Source organism: Nesoenas mayeri (assembly GCF_963082525.1).
Source record: "Nesoenas mayeri genome assembly, chromosome: 19".
Classification (NCBI taxonomy): domain Eukaryota; kingdom Metazoa; phylum Chordata; class Aves; order Columbiformes; family Columbidae; genus Nesoenas; species Nesoenas mayeri.
Window position 1 is genome coordinate 12745853 of NC_137568.1, and position 15780 is coordinate 12761632.

Here is a 15780-nt window from a genome sequence, read left to right on the forward strand (position 1 = left end):
CCGATCAGCGGGAAGGGGGAGAGGGGCAAATGGGGGAAGGGGGAGAGGAGGTGAACACCACGTTGCCAGGGTTTGACTGTCACCCACAATCTAACCCCTCGACACCTGTTGGTTACTGAGATGCTGACGTGCACACGGACTCCGGGATCAGCACCTGCGCAGCCACGACACTCGGGCTCCGCTGCTGACCCGTCCCCAGCGCAGCCCCCAGGCAGGACAGACGGACGGCAGCCGCCACAGCTGCTGCTTTGGCACCGCAACACACGGAACGACCAGCGGAGTAACTCGCATCACCTGTCTCCGTACCCATCAGGTACCTGCCTGCCCAGCACACTCACCTTTCCAGCACAAATTCCGCTGCAATTTCCGAGTCCAAAAAGCACGGAAGTCCAGAACACAGCAAAACCGCCCTCACGTGGTCCGCTTCAGATTTCCAGCGACCTCAGCGGGGACCCTCCCCGGCAAGAGCAGCTCCCGGGCACGGCGGCCCCAGCGCGCGCCGGAGCACACCGTGGAGCCAGAGCTGGGGCCGGGCGGCCGGGGCAGCGCGACGGCTCTGCGGCCACGGCGGCTTCGCTGGCTCCAGAGCGCCGGGAAAAGCCCCTGGAAGAGGCTCCCGGCCCCACCGGGCCCCACCACACCAACACCGGCTCTTCAGCATTTTATTAATGATCAGCAACAGAAGTTCACAACAGAGGACAAGGGCAGCGGATGGACGGGCCCGCGCAGGGGCCCAGGACACCCAGGGGTGTCGGGGCAGAGGGGGCTCGGCCCAGCGCCGGCCCCGGGCTCCGCTGCGGGGACGCGGGTGCTGGGTGTCACCCTCCAGAGCAGCCGGACGGTGCAGCCGGCGCTGGGCTCAGGGGGTCGCCGGCAGCGCCGGGTCCGAGCACGGCCTGCGCCAGCACCGGGCTCCGAGCTCGACCTGCGCCAGCACCGGCCCCGCTGCCTCGAGCAAGAGCAGCCTGGCAAAAGTCCCTGGGGCTCTCGCGCAGCCCGGGGTCCCTGTGCCACCCGCCCCCGCCATCAACACCGGCAGCCAACGGCCCCACCAGCGGCTGCCGCGGGGGCTGCACCCCCAACGCTGGCGCGCTTTGGGTCCCGTGTTGGTGCAGCGGCAGCCAAGAAGAGGCTGCGGGCTGAACCGCGGGTGCGGGGCGGCCGGGGGCACCGCGGTGCCGCGTCCCTCCCCGGGGAGGCCGTTCTCGTCTGTCTGTCCAGCTGCCACCACCCACAGGGCGCTGGAAGCCAGAGGCTGATCAGGACAGCTGGAGCGGGGGCAGGGGGTCGCTCCATCCCCCTCCTGCTGAAAGCCGGAAATGGCAGGAGGTAAAAGCACATCAACGTGTTAAAACATTAGTTATAATTAAAACATGGTTTTTTCTCTTGATGAGTCTCCTCCTGGGAAAGGGGCGGGGGGCTGATTAACAGAGGAACAGCTAGGCGGCAGGATCCCGACGCGTCATTTCTGCATAATTAGTGCGGGAGGAGCTGGACGGAAGGGGTGCCGGACCCCGCGCCCCCGCCCAGGGTCCCTCCAGAAGAGCCTCCTGAGCCCGCGGCAGCCCGGCCCGGCCTAGCGCTTCTCGTCCAGCCTCCGCATGGCCTCCAGCACGGCCAGCTCCTTGGCCTCCTTCTTCTGGTTCCTGGCCTCGAACTCCAGCCTGCGGCAACACAGAACAGCACGGATCCCCCTCCGCTCGCCCGGCGCAGGGAGCCTGCACTGCCACGGCCCTGCAGCGCGCCCCAGCAACCCCAGTGCCCGCCACCGCCATTGCCACCGCCATTGTCACCCCCACCGCCATTGCCACCGCCATTGCCACCGCCATTGTCACCCCCACCGCCATTGCCACCCCCACCGCCACCGCCGAGCCCCCGGCTCCCACACGGGCCGAACACTGTCTATTTCTCCCTTCCAGAAGATGCCGCCATTCCACGCCTAGTGCTGTAACACTGAAACCAAACCCACCGCTGGCCTGAGCCGAGGTCACTGACAGTAAAGGCCTAAAAAAGCATAATCTGAAAGAAGCAGCGCGCTAAATCCCCAAGAATACAGCAGGGAAATGTTATCAATAGAGGAGGAGGAAAGAAAGAAAACACACTGAGAAGCACGTTCTGACACAGCGGAGCGCGGCTGCTCCTCCCCCTGCTCGGTAACCAGCTCGAGCAGTTGGCTGATGCTGTAACCCTGCTCTTGCTGCGCGGTCCCGTTAGTGCTCAGAGGAGCTGGATGGAACAGCACATGACAGAACCGGGAGATGAAGAAAACCAACCTGTTCTTGATGATCCTCTGTACAATTAAATCTGTGGTGAGATTGCTGCCACTGTCCACCAGCTGGAAAATGCCGCGTCTCTTGGGTTCCTGTGAACAAACACAACAGACTCGCCGTGAAACACGCGGGACCTCGGGGCTTTCAGCTCCGCACCGGAGGCCGAGGAGCCGCGGCAGGTCCTGCGGGCGCCCGGCCAGGCACGACGCGACACGGCCTTCCCGGAGGCGGAATAGGCGGCTGCTGACAAAGAACCACGCGCGGGAGCGGAGCAGGGCTGCTCAGAGACGACAGGATTCCTCATCCCGCCGTGAAGGCATCGCAAACAGCCAAAACAAAACAGTGACTACAAGAACGGAGCCGCTGGGAGGATCTGCAGGCTCCGCTGCCCGCAGGGGCGGATGAGAAACAGCATCACCGGCCAAGGAGCCGCCTGGGCAGCGTCCTCTGCGGCACAGCTCCCCGCTCAGGAGCGCAACGCCGCCGCACGCGCCCGCCGGACACTGACGGCAGCAGCCGCCGACCCACCTCGTACGGATCAGAACCATCCTTGTCCGGCACCACCTCGGTCATCCCGTGACACACCAGCGTCACCTGCAAAAGGACACTCGGTCGCTGACAAGATCCAAAGGCGACAGGGACTCCCGCGGTCCCTGCACTCGCTGCAGCGCGGCCCGGGGACCCGCACAGCCCCCGCGCCGCGCCTGGCAGCGCCTCCGCAGGTCCCTTCGCCCGCCGGGCGGGGCCACCTCACTTCCGCACCACGGCCCGCACCACGGCCTGCACCACGTCCCGCACCGCTTCCCGCACCGCGTCCTGCACCGCGGCCCGCACCGCGGCCTGCACCGCGGCCTGCACCGCTTCCCGCACCGCGGCCCGCATCGCGGCCTGCACCACATCCCGCACCGCGTCCCGCACCGCGTCCCGCACTGCGGCGGCCCCGAAGCGCAGCACACCCCAACGCCTTCCCGTCACACACACCCACCCTGAAGTGATCCAGCAGGTCAGCGGTGACAGCGTAGGGGGCTCCAATCACCACTTCCGAGACGTACTGAAAATAACCCGGCAAAGAGTCCAGATGGGAGAGACAAAGAAACCAGGAGGTCAGCGTGCTTCCTGACAGACGGACGGGCCGTCTGCTTCCAGAGCCAGGACACACACAAACAGGAAAACAGGTCTGGCGGCCACTGCTTGTCACACCGAATCTTCGTGTTTCACCGAAGAGCACACCTCCTGGTAGTGTGTGTGCAGCGAACCCCGAGCTCCGCGCTGAGGGCGCACAGCCGGGCCCCTCTGCCCGAGTCTCGGCTCAGGAGCGCTCTCCAAAGCGGAGCTGTCCGCGGAGCAGCGCCCGGCGCGGACCCCACGGCACAGAGGCGCTGGGCGCCCGGATCGCCAGCGGGGCCTGGCAATCCCTCCCCTGGCACGGCAGCGCCAAAGCCACCGCACCGGTGCCGCGTCCCCGCCAAGGGGCTCGTGCAGCCGGCAGCCTGGCTCCCCGCGGCGCAGGGCGCCCGCCCGCAGCACTCACCCGGCAGGCCAGGACACTGAGCGTCCGCTCGTGGATGTTCATGATGGGATAGTTCTTCCCTTTGTAGCGATTCACTTCCTAAAGCGAAGCACCGGGCACCGTCAGCAGAGAGACAAACCCCCCCTTCCCTCTCGCCTTCCCCAGCAGGACGACCCTGCCCCGGCCCTCACGGCCGCCGTGTTTCAGAGGAGCAGGTGCCCCCGAGCTGCTCTGACTTCAGACAACGCCACACACGGACCTGATCGAAGTGCAGCCCAGCGATGATGTACGGCTTCTCTGCCAGCCCGTGAACCTTCTCCAGGAAATCCACGTGCCCAATATCTGTTCCCTGTTTAAGGAATCTAAGCTAACACGGAAAATGGGGAAAGGAAGGCAGATGCACGGAAAAACTATGGTGGGAGACAGGAATCCAGCGGTTTATTTCTGCATTACAGGCTGCCCATGTGCCCACAACAGTTGCCTCCTTCCCCCTTGAGGCTCCGCGGGCTCTGGGCAGGAGCCAGACATCTGTTCAGCTCCACGTTACGTGGATCAGCACCGCCTCTGGCCAGAACTCCTGGGGCTCTGCACGAGCTCCAGCTGGCGCAGGGCGGAGCGGCTGCTCCAGGCGCCCGTGCAGCCGCCGGGTCTGTGACAGCCGGTGCTCACGAGGGACCGAGCGCGCCCACCGGAGCACGGAGAGCGTCCAGCGCCGTCCCGACCGCCGGCAGCCGCGCATCTGCAGAGAGGAGCTGCAGCTCCTTTCTCCGTGTGCGGGGACTGAGACGCCCCGGTGAGAGCAAATATCCTCATCACATGAGGACAAGGAACAGAAAGACCAACGCTACTGTCTTGATGGCACGGAGTCAAGGATACGGAACAGGTCAAAGGCTCCAGCCACATAGATGATGGTGTCCCCTGGCTGCGGCTCCTTCCCTGACGCAAACTGGATGATCTTCTGAGATGTCTGCAGGAACTGCGAGACGCCGGTCCAGGGGCTGTGACCCTTTGGCCCCTGGGAAAACACACACCGGCCTTTCCTCCCTGCCGTGCAGCGGCAGCCGCCGGCGCCCCAGCGCGCACCGGCACGGCCCCGGCCGCCCGCGCCTCCTCCGTTCCTGGCACCCAAGGGCCATGCAAATCGTCCCCTCCGCAGCCGCCGAGATGCCGAGAAGAAAGCTCAGGAAGGAGGAAAGCAAGAGGCAATCTCGTTTTCCAGGAGGCGACACGCACGGCCCGGGGCGCTCCCGCGCAGCCCTGCGGCAGGACGGCGCCACCGGCAGCAGGGGCGCTGAGCGCCGGTAACCGAGCACGGAGCTCCGTCCCGCCGTGCGGCAGCTCTGGAAACAGCCGCCGGGCCACTCGGGCGGCTCCGCGGGAACCGGGCGAGCTGGCGAAGGTCTCTGGCGCCTGGCTACTCCCCACAGCCCCAGCACCACGAGACAGCGCTGGAGCAGCCGCCCCACAGGGCTGCCAAGAGCCCAGCGCACCCAGAGCACAGAGGACGGGCCGGCCTGGCCAGTGCGTGGAACAAGACTTGCTCAAGCTGTATGGCCAGGCGCCCGTTCATCGGGGACAGTCCAACACCCAGAAAAAAAGGGGGCTGGTCGCTCTTTAGGGGCGGCAGAGAACCCCAGCGCTGCCCTGCGCCCACAGCCAGGCACGCGCCTTCTGCGGCGCAGCCACGTGCCCGATGCAGAAACACTTTGCAGACCTAACGCAACACCTTCAGAAAGGTGAGCACCAGAAAGAGCATCCACCGGGGCTGTCCCGAGGCTGGAGCTGCGGGCACTCGGGTCCCCAAGGAAGCAGCAGCAAAGGATCTAGAAGCAAGCCAGAAAAAGAGCAAAGGCTTGTGGGCCTCCACGGCGTCGCTGGAGCTCATCTCACTCGCTGGCCCTGCGCGGCCACACCTGCCTGTGCCACTGACTACGGCAGCTGCTTTATGGGGCTGCGGACACTGGCTGAGGTTACTGCTACACGTGGGGAAAACGAGCCTGCAACACGGGCCAGAAAGCACATTCGGAATCCTTCTCAGACAGGACAACAACCAGACATCCGTGACCAGAACTCACATTACCTTCCCAAAGTTGTCAGTGTGCTTCCGATAGTCTAGGTCCTCATCCTGAAGGGAGATAAAGAGTCAAAACGTTTAAGCACTCACACAGCCCATCCAAGCACGAACACGCTGGCGTGTGGCACAGGCGCTGCGAGGTGTGGCTCGGGCCGCATGCCGCCGATCGCTGGCACCACATGCTGACAAACCAGTTAACGCCTCAACCAGAGCCGTGCCCCGGCGTGCGTCACAGGACACGCGTCCCTGTCTGATCGCAGCCTGGCTCCAGTGACGGTGGCTCCTGCCCAACCTGCAGACCTGACGGCGTCACGCAGCCTGCGCCCTCCGCCGCGGGACAGCGCCCGTGCCCCGAGACGCCCCGCGGCCGACGGGCTCAGATGCGCAGGCTGCGCCGCGTCTTGCCGTGAACTCACACGCTACGGCTTCAGCACACTGAAAGAGCTCCCTCCACCCCGGGGTCTGCTGTGGTCCCTGCCTCATCCCGGCGGTTGTCCGGGTGACTCCATTCACTGCACTGCTTGTTTCCCAAGTCAATTCAACTCGTTACCAACCTAAAACTACTTCCTGTATTTCCCTTTGGTTAGGGGAGCCGTCTACCAGGCAGCGAGCGGAGGAGGCTCAGGACAGGTCTGACAAGGTTAGAGACAGCAGGAGGCAGAAGCGCGCGGCTCGGCGGGAAGAAGAGGCGTTCCAGTCCCGGCAGCGCGGGGCTGACAGATCATCGCGGCTGCACCGTGTGCGTTCCCCCTCGAGAAGCCGCAGCCTGTGGTCCCATAATGTCCCTGACGCCCACACCAAACACGGGAAATCAAAGCTTTTATCCCCTCAAGCCTTTCCAAAGCGGCACAGGCCGAGGTCGCGCTGCGGTCTGGGCTCAAGCAGACGTTAGCAGAGCGCTTTGCTGCGCCGGCCGCCATCAGCTCGCCGGCTCTGCAGGCACCAGGAGCTCCGCTGCCACGGGCACAGCCAACGGCGGGGGCTGGCGTGGGCCTGGACTCCCAACTCCCACCCAGAGCCCTGTGACTCACTATGTTGCTGTGGTGAGCCTTAGTCATGAGCAGCATGCGGCCAACCAGGTCCGTAGTGGACACACCTTGGGTGCGTTTGCATTCCCTGCAGGGAGACAGGCAAAGGATAAAGCAGGAGCCACGAGAGCACACACCTTCCCACCACGACCACAGGAACAGCTGTGACACCTGACAAGTCCAGGCCCGGGCTGTGCTGGGAAAGCCCTCCTGCCTGCTCTGGATGTGAAGTTCAGCGTGTTTGCTGAGCTCTGGTTCTTCACGCCGCAGCAGCTGCTCACGCGTACCCTGCCAGGCTCCCCAGCAGAGCCCAGTCCGGCCAGCGGCCGCTCTGCACGTTCCCCGGGAGCCGCAACAGCGGCAGCAACTGAAACTCCGACACACTGCACCAAGACTAAAGTGTGACCTACAGACGGCTGTGTTTCGTCTGACGTCATCCTTTTGGGCACGAACTCCCCAAAACTCTGCCCAAAACAGGCTGAGAAGGTAAGCAGCAACGGGTTACCTGTATCGCCCCGCTGTCTTCACCTCTTCGTAGGTGTCCTTACCATCTACCGTTAAGGTGATGTCATCTGCAGAGAGAGAAAAGCCTCAGGACTGCAGCCCCAGCCCTCCCGCACGAAAGCTGTGGAACCGCCTGCCACCCGGTCCACGGCCCTGCAGACCGTCCACAAAACCCGAGCTGGGCGCACTCGCGGTGAATCCACCGGCAGGCGCGGCCGAATTACGGTCTGAATGACCATGACCAGCTCCCACCGGATTCAGTATTAAAAAGCACCTTAAGCTTAAATTCTCTAGGACTGGTTTTAGCTGTCAATGCACATTTCGGCTTTTTCAGTCAATTAGCCTTCCAACAGGCAGTTCTCCCGCTCGGGGACGGCACCTCCGCAGCGACACGGAGCTGCCCTTCTCCGAGCTAACCCCGCTCCACCGCTGGGGGGTTCCGACTGCAGCAACACCTCTGACCGGCTGCCCGTGACAGCACGAGACCGTCACACGGAGAGCCTGAGCCGCCTTCGTTCGGCGAAGCAGCCGCTCCCGCGCCCTCACCTCACTGCGCTCAGCACCGCGGCTCAGCCCGTGCCGGGCGGAGGGGCACAGCGCCGGGGGCCGCGCGGCACCTGCCACCTCGGCTGTGCCAAACCTCCCCCTGCACACGCGGCGGGCAGCGCCGCTCGCGCAGGAACACCCAACAGGCTGTGCCAAACCTCCCCCTGCACACGCTCGCGCAGGAACACCGAACAACGTGGCGCAGGGGACGAACGTGGGGAAACCGGAGCGAAGGCCGTGACTGCTCCTCTGTCGCCATAATCCACCACGGAGCCGAGCAAGGGGTCACGTACCCGAACACACGTTCAGGGCAAGGAATTAAGTTAACGAGGTATTCAATAATCACTCTGTCCATGTGAAAAGGCGTACCTATCTTATAGAGGATTAATGATTTATTTACATCTAATGGAACACTGGGCTTACTGACAGCAGGTGGATCAGGTGAGGGAGGATACGTGAACTGAGTGCAAAGGCTACTGCTGATTGAACGAACAAAATGCCTTAGGAGGGGCAGGGAGGGGGCGCCGAGGCTGAACAAACACACGACGCGGTCCCAGCAGGGGACAGAGTACAGGTCAGGGCTGTTTCCCCAGAACGGTGGTTCTCTTCAGGGACTGTGAACTGAAAAGTGTCCACAGCAAGAGCAGAGTCTGACCGCGTGGTCAGCTAAGCCCTTGAACAGCTTATCAGCTAGATAGAGAGAGAAGCTTGTCCAGACCTGACCTCATCCCGGGATAAGTAGACATAAACATGACTGCGTTTTTGCGCACTTACTTTTTAACAGCATTTTCATGTTTAAGTTTTGTAAATTACATTCTCCTGTGCACAGATTTCTGCTTGTGCTTACGGCAACCTCAGGATGATTGTCAGACAACGCATTTCACCTTCGTAAGTGGAAGGAACGCTCAGCCCCAAGGGATGTGGCCGCCCGCAGGTGCTGAGCACACAGACGCGTTTCCCCAGCACACGCAGCAGCAGCTGCCCGGCCAGCGCAGGCACGGGCGCTCAGACCGCGCGCGAGGCGCCCGGCGCGCTCCTCGTCTGCAGCAGCGAGCCCCAGGGAGCCCCTGCGACGCGGCTCTCGCCCGAGCGCCACTCACCCCCGTGCACACAGAAGTCACAGTTATATTTGTCCAGGGTTTCCAGTGTGGTGACATAGGGAGCTCCTGGAGCAATCTCATCCACCCACTTGATGGCTTGCACCATTTTGTACCTCTCCTCCTGTGTAAAGACAGGGGGGCCCTTGTGCTTGGCAATCTCCTCTGGGCAAGAAACAGAAAAACCCAGTTAAAAGCAGGAACCGCGGTGACGAAGATGCTCAGCTGCAGGAGCCTCACCCATTCCATGGGCACGTGAACTTCACCAGGGGCCTGAACTCAGCCTGGAATGGGTTTGTGGTAGAGAAGGAAGCCCTGGCTGGATCAGAAGGTTTTAATTCAGTTGCATTTCTTAAGTGCAAAACCACGGCCCTGGAATTCACTGGGCTGGCAAAAGGCCGCGGTGCCCTCTGTACCCAGGCGCTCCCTGCTGGGGACAGTGCCTGGGGCAGCCCCCACCGGGAAATCCCCCTCAGCAACAGCTTCATGCTGTGCTCGGTTTACGCGAGAAAATACGCATCCGTAAAGCAATTTAAAATCCTTGTTCATGCACAAGAACTAGTTCTTAGCACTTAACTGACAGATAGGCTTGGAACGACTTTTCTCCACACCGCGCTTTGTTTTGGACTATGGGTTCTGCTGTTGGCACCAGCAAAGCCAGACTGGCTTTCAACAGGTTCAGCTGTTGTTACAGCACAAAGTACAGCCCGCACCTCCAACAAAGCCTGCGAGCTCCGAGCTGCCCAACCCCGCTCCAGAAAGGGAAACTCCGCTGCCTTACTCAGGAAGATACGTTTCTCTGGAAGCTGTTGCTCCTTGGGATGCAGGAGGCAGCCTGCTTCATACCAAAACACCTCCGTTCTCTCGGGGCTAACGCTGCCGGGCAGTTCTAGAGCCCGCATGAGGTGAAAAGCTGAGAAAACCTCTTACCATCGGTGTGGACTCCAACAATTAGATAATCTCCCATGGCCCGAGCCTGGCGAAGCTGGTTGGAGTGGCCATAGTGCACCATGTCATAGCTAGAAAGACAACGGCCCGCTTCAGCCTGGGGACACGGGCGGCGCTCCGTGGAGCCAGGGTGACCTTCCTGGGGCCGCGGGCTGCTCCGTGCGGGACCGGCGCCCTGCGGCCGGGGCTGCGCGCTGCTCCGTGCGGGACAGCCGCCCTGCGGCCGGGGCTGCGCGCTGCTCCGTGCGGGACAGCCGCCCTGCGGCCGGGGCTGCGCGCTGCTCCGTGCGGGACCGGCGCCCTGCGGCCGGCCCCGGGGACGCGCCCCGCAGGCACCGCCCGGGGCCACCGCGACACGGGCGGCAGCGCCGTCCCGGCCCCGGGGACAGCGAGGACCGGGGGCCCGGCCCGGCGGCTCCGCCAGGGCCCGCGCACCGGCGCGGCCCGAGGGCGCTCCCGGCCCCGGCCAGGCCACGTCCGGCTGCCGCGGGCACGGGGGCCGCGCCCGGCCCGTCCCGCCGCCGCGGTCACAGAGGAGCCGGAGGCACCAGCGCAGCCAACACGGTTTATTGCTCCGGCGACGCGACAGCGCGCCCGCCCGGCCCCGCCGCCCGCCCCACTCACCATCCGTCGCACCAGACGCGCACGGGCCGCTGCGCCGCCGCGCCGCCCGCCGCGGGGCCGCCGCCCGCCGCCCCGTTGCGCAGCATGGCCGCGCTGTCACCGGCGGCGCCGCCCGCCCCCGCCGCCCCGCCCGCCCCCGCCGCCATCTTGCGCCGGCCCCGCCCGCTCAGCGGCTCTTCCGCCGCCGGGCGCCCTTGGCGCAGCCGCGGCCCAACCACCCGCCGGGCTGGGCGGGCGGCGGCTGCTCCGGCGGCTCCTCCCGCGGCGGCTCCGCGCCCGGCGGCGGCGCCACCGGCTTCCGCGAGTGCGTGTCCTCCTCCCCGGGCCGCAGCGGCTCGGCCAGCGCGAAGATGGGGTCCCGCGCCCTGCGGGGAGAGGGAGCGTGGGACGGCGGCCCCGGGCACCGGCCCCGGGCACCGGCACGGCCCCGGCCACCAGCCACCGGCACGGCCCCGGCCACCGGCCCTGGGCACCGGCACGGCCACCGGCACGGCCCCGGGCACCGGCCCCGGGCACCGGCACGGCCCCGGCCACCAGCCACCGGCACGGCCCCGGCCACCGGCCCTGGGCACCGGCACGGCCACCGGCACGGCCCCGGGCACCGGCACGGCCCCGGCGGCAGCCGCTCACCGGTCGTAGCGCGGGATCTCCAGCCCCAGCTCTGCCATCAGCAGCCGCATCACGTCGTCGCAGCGGCCGTGCAGCTTCAGCGCAGCCAGGTCGTCCTTGGGCGTCCACTGCGGGGACAGCGCGGCCGGGGTCACCGCCCCGCCAGGCCCCGGCCCCCGCCCCGCGCCCCGTCTCACCTGCAGGTTCACGATGTAGAGCCTGGGACGACGCGGGGGCGGCTTGCTCATGCACCACAGACGCGGGTACTTTTTCAGCACCTGCCACAAAACGGGGTGTCAGTACAGCCAAAGGCACGCGCAGCCGTGAACCGTGTCAGCGAGAGGAAAAGGAATGTATTACCAGGAAGGGAAAGAGGGAGGAAGAGAGACTATCACAGATGGTGGGCGATTCCCGACACCAGAGTTTACAGTTGTCTGTTTGGGAGGAGACTGCTCAGCACCAAGGTGTATCACCCAGAGGGAACGCTGCTAACAATCTTCACCGAGTCTCTAAAGTTACCTTTAAGCTGGAACCCAGACAAAGAATCACATCTGCTTTGCTTGCAGCTTCTGTTGCTGCTTCCCAGTTCAGGGGCTGCCTCAACGTCCCCTTCTCCCCAAAGTGGACGATTGTGTCTCTCAACTGTGCCCCACACTTGTGGCACATCCTGCCCGTGTGATGCCTGTGCAGGGCCGTGCGCTCCGTCACGTCAAACACTCGCACGTACTCTCTGTTGGGTGTACACGAAGTGCAGACCTGGGGCAGGGCAAAGGCAAAAAGCAGTTGGAGCGCGAGCACGCCGCCCGCGGATGGCCAGGAGCCAGCCACTTCTCCCAGAAGAAAAGCACTTTTTGGGGACAATACATTGGAAGCAGCAGAAGGGATCAGATGCTAACTTGAAAAGTCTGGAAAAGCTCAACTAGCAAGCGGAATTACAGGGAGCCTGTTGGCTATGCAACGGGAACGACTGCAGAGCTGGCCTGAGAAGAGCTGTGAGAAGCAGAAGGCTCTGGCAAGCACAGAGAAAAAGCTACAGAGTGGCACAGAACACTTTGGTGCTTGCTAACCAGTCCACCCCAAACCCCACGGCCTGAAGATCTGAGCTAAGCAGAGGCCAGCCCTGGTTCTAAGTGTTCTTGAGCCAGTGAGAGGTAAATGGTTCCCGTTATCTTCCTGTGAGGGCCCTGGAGAGTAACGTGCTCCTGCTCTGGCCGCTCACCTCTATGTACATGTTCCCGTGGAGCTCCGATATTGCTGCTCGGGGTAACCCGCTCCGCAGGTGCAGCCCATCACAGTTTTGAGACACCACGTGCTGCACCTTGGAGAGAATAAAACACTGACCTAACACACATGCAGGAGACTCCAAGTATTACTAAAATGCAGGTGAGCCCTATGTCTCGGCCCGTACTGAGAGCAGAACAGCCCTTTACGAAAGCTAAATGCAAAACTCCTCGTCTCTAGGAGCTGGGCCTGGCTGACCCTGTGGCCGGGGCTCAGAGCAGCCTCCCGGGGCACGTACAAGGGACCAGCCAAAAGACCCCGGGGAGAAGCTCCAGAGCTGCCTGGGGAAGGCTCAGCTGTTCCCTCCGTGGATGAGAACAGTACTTTGGCTACTGCATTAAAAGATTCTTCCCTCTGCTGGGTTTTATTTGCCGTACTTCAACAGAGGAGCACAAGCGAGGTGGGACAAACTTCTTACCAGGTTGTGCTTGTGCAGGCAGGCGATGCTCATGTGGGTGAGCGTGGGCTCCGCCGCACTCAGGTCTGTAGCCCTGACAAGAAGCAAGACAATAACAAAATGGCATTGCTGTTAACGTCCCTTTCAGCATCAGCTTTCTGCTGCGCAGCCAAGAATTCCTCCTCACCTGACGCTCCTGCCCTTCTGCATCAAGGTCCAGATGCCATTAGGACCTCTGTAGTCCGGGATTGAAGCTGCCTGTGTTATCAGGAGAGAAAACGAGGCCTGACGGGCAGGTCTGTACCTCCTGTCTACAAACACATCGAGCCACTCTCACCTGGGCCAGCCAGACGCTCACTCATGAGCGCTTTTCCCTTTGTGCCAGGTTTTCTAGCATAGTGGTTCCTAATCACAGGAAAACCTCCTTTCCGTATGTCTTCTCTCTCTAGTGTCTCTGCCCCCACCTTACAGCTCTCATTTTCACCTCCACTATTTATTTTCTCCAGTATTACCATTATGGAATCTCCCGAGAACTCTTTTCGACCCTTGTTACTTCCCATTTCCCTACACGAAACTCAGCTCTTGAACCTTTCCTTACTTTCAGCAGACTCTGATTTCTGGCACCTTGCACTTGGCATTCTTTAGCAAAAACACTTGTGCCATTGGCACCGCTGCGCCCTGCCCAGGCTCGCGCTCTCGCCTGTGGAGGCTGCAGGACAGATAAACACAGCTCCCATCTCAGAGTTCAGCCAAAGGTGACAAACGTCACACTAGAAGCAGAACCAGATTCTCACTTCCTCAGAGACCACTGAAACCATCCATTCCTTAATCTGTCATATGTTCTGTTAAGCACCAGCGATTCCTATTTGTCCATTAATACAGACAACATTAATTGGCAAACTCGTTTTTAGGTTTTGCACCAAAAGTAACTGAAGAGACCTGAATGAAGTAAGATTAGTGATCTTCTCATTTAAACAGCACATTCTTCACACGCTCACAGAGGTGATGCAGCCCCAGACAAAAGCGGCACATGTCAGTCGAGGTGTGCAGTGCAGTCGCGCGAGCGCAGCATCCCAGACTCCTAACACACCTCACGCGATCGTTTGGAAATGACAAGACACGTCCAGACAGCCCCGCAGGCTCCTGAGGGCGCCCCAGGGCCGCAGCCGCTCACCCCTGACCGCCCTACCGTGCTGATCCCGGCGCCCGTGTAGATGACGAGGTGCCTGGCGTTCCGCACGGCCGCAGCCAGCTCGGACACCTTTCTCTGTAACTCCTCGGGCTCGTCACACACCTGTAAGCACAACGGAGCACGGTCAAGCGTTTCTGACACACGGCACGTCAGCGAGTCAGCAGGAACAGGGAGCTCCCTGGGAGGTCTAATATGGGCCTAAACAGAAAAAGTGACACAAGTATCATCAGGAGTGGTCCGTACATAGAATAACGTGGGTGTTGGAAGCTGAGGGGAAAAACCCCCGGGACAGCAGCGCACGCAGGCCTGCCGAGCCGTGCCCTGCAGCGCACCGGTGGGACAGCGGCCGCGTTGGGAAACACGACTGCGGCGTGGCCGGGCTGGCGGCACCTCTGGGGATCGCCCGCCCCGCCAAACGGGGCCCCAGCGCGGGCCGCGCCAGCCCAGAGACCGACGGCGGGAGCCCCGGCCCCAGCCCCGGCCCCGCAGGTTCCTGCGCCCGCAGCCGCCGGCCGGTTCCTCCCGCGCCGCTCCCCGCGCACCGAGCGGCGGCCCCGGAGGCGCCTCCGCCCGCAGCCCCGCCCGGGCCCGCCGCCCACCTCCTCCTGCCGCCGGCGCAGCCGCTCCCGCCGGTGGCGGCGCCGCTCCAGCTCCCGCACGATGTCGTCGCTCTCGCGCAGCACCTGGCACTCCTCGGGGCTCCGCTCCGCCGGCGGCTTCCTCCAGATGCGGGACACCTGCCCGGCACAGGGGGTCACGGCGGCGCCGGGCGGGCGGGCCGGCGGGGCGGGCGGGCCGTACCTGTCTGCGCCGGTCCCGCTGCTCCTCCTGCTGCAGGATCTCGGCGCGCGCCGCCGCCTTCCGCTCCGAGCGGCTCAGGCTGCCGCCCGCCGCCATCGCCCCGGAAGCGCCGCGCTTCCGCTGCCGGGAGCCGCGCGGCAGCACCGCTTCCGCCGGCCGGCGAGAGCGGCGGAGCGCCATTTCCGGCGCCCCCGCCCGCGCGCAGCAGCGCCCCCCGCGGCCCAAGGAAGCGCCAGGCGGCTGTTTGAAAGCGCTTTATTGTCACGAACACGCGCGGCGCGGCGGACACTATGTACACAATAAATACCGCCCGCCATAACTTAGCAATAAATACCGCCCGGCAGCCGCGGCCGCCCCGCCGGGACGGGGCAGGCCTGTCCCCCGCCCGGAGCGCAACGCGACTTCACACGATTCACCACACGACACACAACGGCCGAGCTGGGGACGCGGCGGGACACGGCGGGACACCCAGGGGACACCGCGGGACACCCTGGGGACACCCGGGGGACACCCGGGGGACATCCGGGGGACGCAGCGGGACACCCTGGGGACACCCTGGGGACACCGCGGGACACCCTGGGGACACCCTGGGGACACCCGGGGGACACCCTGGGGACACCGCGGGACACCCTGGGGACACCCTGGGGACACCCGGGGGACACCCTGGGGACACGGCGGGACACCGCGGGGACACGGCGGGCAGGGGCCCCCACCGCGGTGACGGCACCAGCACAGGAGAAGAAACAAACGCCCCGACACGGGCACGCGCGGCCGAGCCCCGCGGAGCACACGCGCGAGCCCGCGGGGCGGGACGGAGCCCACGGGCGCCCCCCGGGCTCCCCCCGGCCCAGCGCAGGGACGCGTCCCGACACAGCCCGGCCGGCCCGCTCGGCCATTCC

General features: G+C 64.1%; 2 protein-coding genes across 8 annotated transcripts; both read right to left on the reverse strand.

Annotated features, from left to right (window-relative positions):
- Nucleotides 1-682: 682 nt before the first annotated feature.
- PCYT2 (phosphate cytidylyltransferase 2, ethanolamine) lies at nucleotides 683-10711 on the reverse strand. 4 transcript variants are annotated; one of them, XM_080356420.1, is made up of 13 exons: nucleotides 10602-10711; nucleotides 9960-10048; nucleotides 9033-9194; nucleotides 7388-7454; nucleotides 6886-6970; nucleotides 5861-5905; nucleotides 4657-4795; nucleotides 4040-4122; nucleotides 3802-3879; nucleotides 3256-3321; nucleotides 2799-2864; nucleotides 2274-2362; nucleotides 684-1664 (listed from the first exon to the last, which is right to left on the reverse strand). In XM_080356420.1, exons 1-13 carry the CDS (start codon nucleotides 10685-10687, stop codon nucleotides 1577-1579), a joined length of 1143 nt encoding a protein of 380 aa, XP_080212546.1. In that variant the 5' UTR covers nucleotides 10688-10711; the 3' UTR covers nucleotides 684-1576. The 4 variants fall into 4 exon arrangements, with proteins under 4 accessions (XP_080212548.1, XP_080212549.1, XP_080212547.1 ...); XM_080356422.1 differs by lacking the exon at nucleotides 5861-5905 and having other exon boundaries at nucleotides 683-1664; XM_080356423.1 differs by lacking the exon at nucleotides 10602-10711 and having other exon boundaries at nucleotides 683-1664; nucleotides 9033-9153; nucleotides 9960-10035.
- Nucleotides 10712-10748: 37 nt separating this feature from the next.
- Nucleotides 10749-15015, reverse strand: SIRT7 (sirtuin 7). 4 transcript variants are annotated; one of them, XM_080356417.1, is made up of 10 exons: nucleotides 14882-15015; nucleotides 14680-14817; nucleotides 14078-14182; nucleotides 13076-13146; nucleotides 12910-12982; nucleotides 12430-12528; nucleotides 11730-11966; nucleotides 11408-11488; nucleotides 11232-11338; nucleotides 10749-10966 (listed from the first exon to the last, which is right to left on the reverse strand). In XM_080356417.1, the coding sequence occupies exons 1-10, from the start codon at nucleotides 14975-14977 to the stop codon at nucleotides 10768-10770; spliced, it is 1206 nt and encodes a 401-aa protein (XP_080212543.1). In that variant the 5' UTR covers nucleotides 14978-15015; the 3' UTR covers nucleotides 10749-10767. The 4 variants fall into 4 exon arrangements, with proteins under 4 accessions (XP_080212543.1, XP_080212542.1, XP_080212545.1 ...); XM_080356416.1 differs by having other exon boundaries at nucleotides 11232-11488; XM_080356419.1 differs by lacking the exon at nucleotides 14680-14817 and having other exon boundaries at nucleotides 11232-11488.
- Between the last annotated feature and the right edge of the window lie 765 nt (nucleotides 15016-15780).

Excerpts from the sequence above, each read along its gene's own strand:
- PCYT2 (XM_080356420.1), bottom strand. The coding sequence starts at position 10,687 with ATGCTGCGCAACGGGGCGGCGGGCGGCGGCCCCGCGGCGGGCGGCGCG. Across the intron at positions 7,455-9,032 it reads TGACTTCTGTGTGCACGGGG|ATGACATCACCTTAACGGTA; the intron begins GTGAGTGGCGCT and ends CTCTCTCTGCAG. Across the intron at positions 4,123-4,656 it reads TGGAGCCTTTGACCTGTTCC|ATATTGGGCACGTGGATTTC; the intron begins GTATCCTTGACT and ends AACAGGGAACAG.
- SIRT7 (XM_080356416.1), bottom strand. The coding sequence starts at position 14,977 with ATGGCGGCGGGCGGCAGCCTGAGCCGCTCGGAGCGGAAGGCGGCGGCG. Across the intron at positions 14,818-14,881 it reads AGCGGGACCGGCGCAGACAG|GTGTCCCGCATCTGGAGGAA; the intron begins GTACGGCCCGCC and ends TGTGCCGGGCAG. Across the intron at positions 11,967-12,429 it reads ACGGGAACATGTACATAGAG|GTCTGCACTTCGTGTACACC; the intron begins GTGAGCGGCCAG and ends GCCCTGCCCCAG.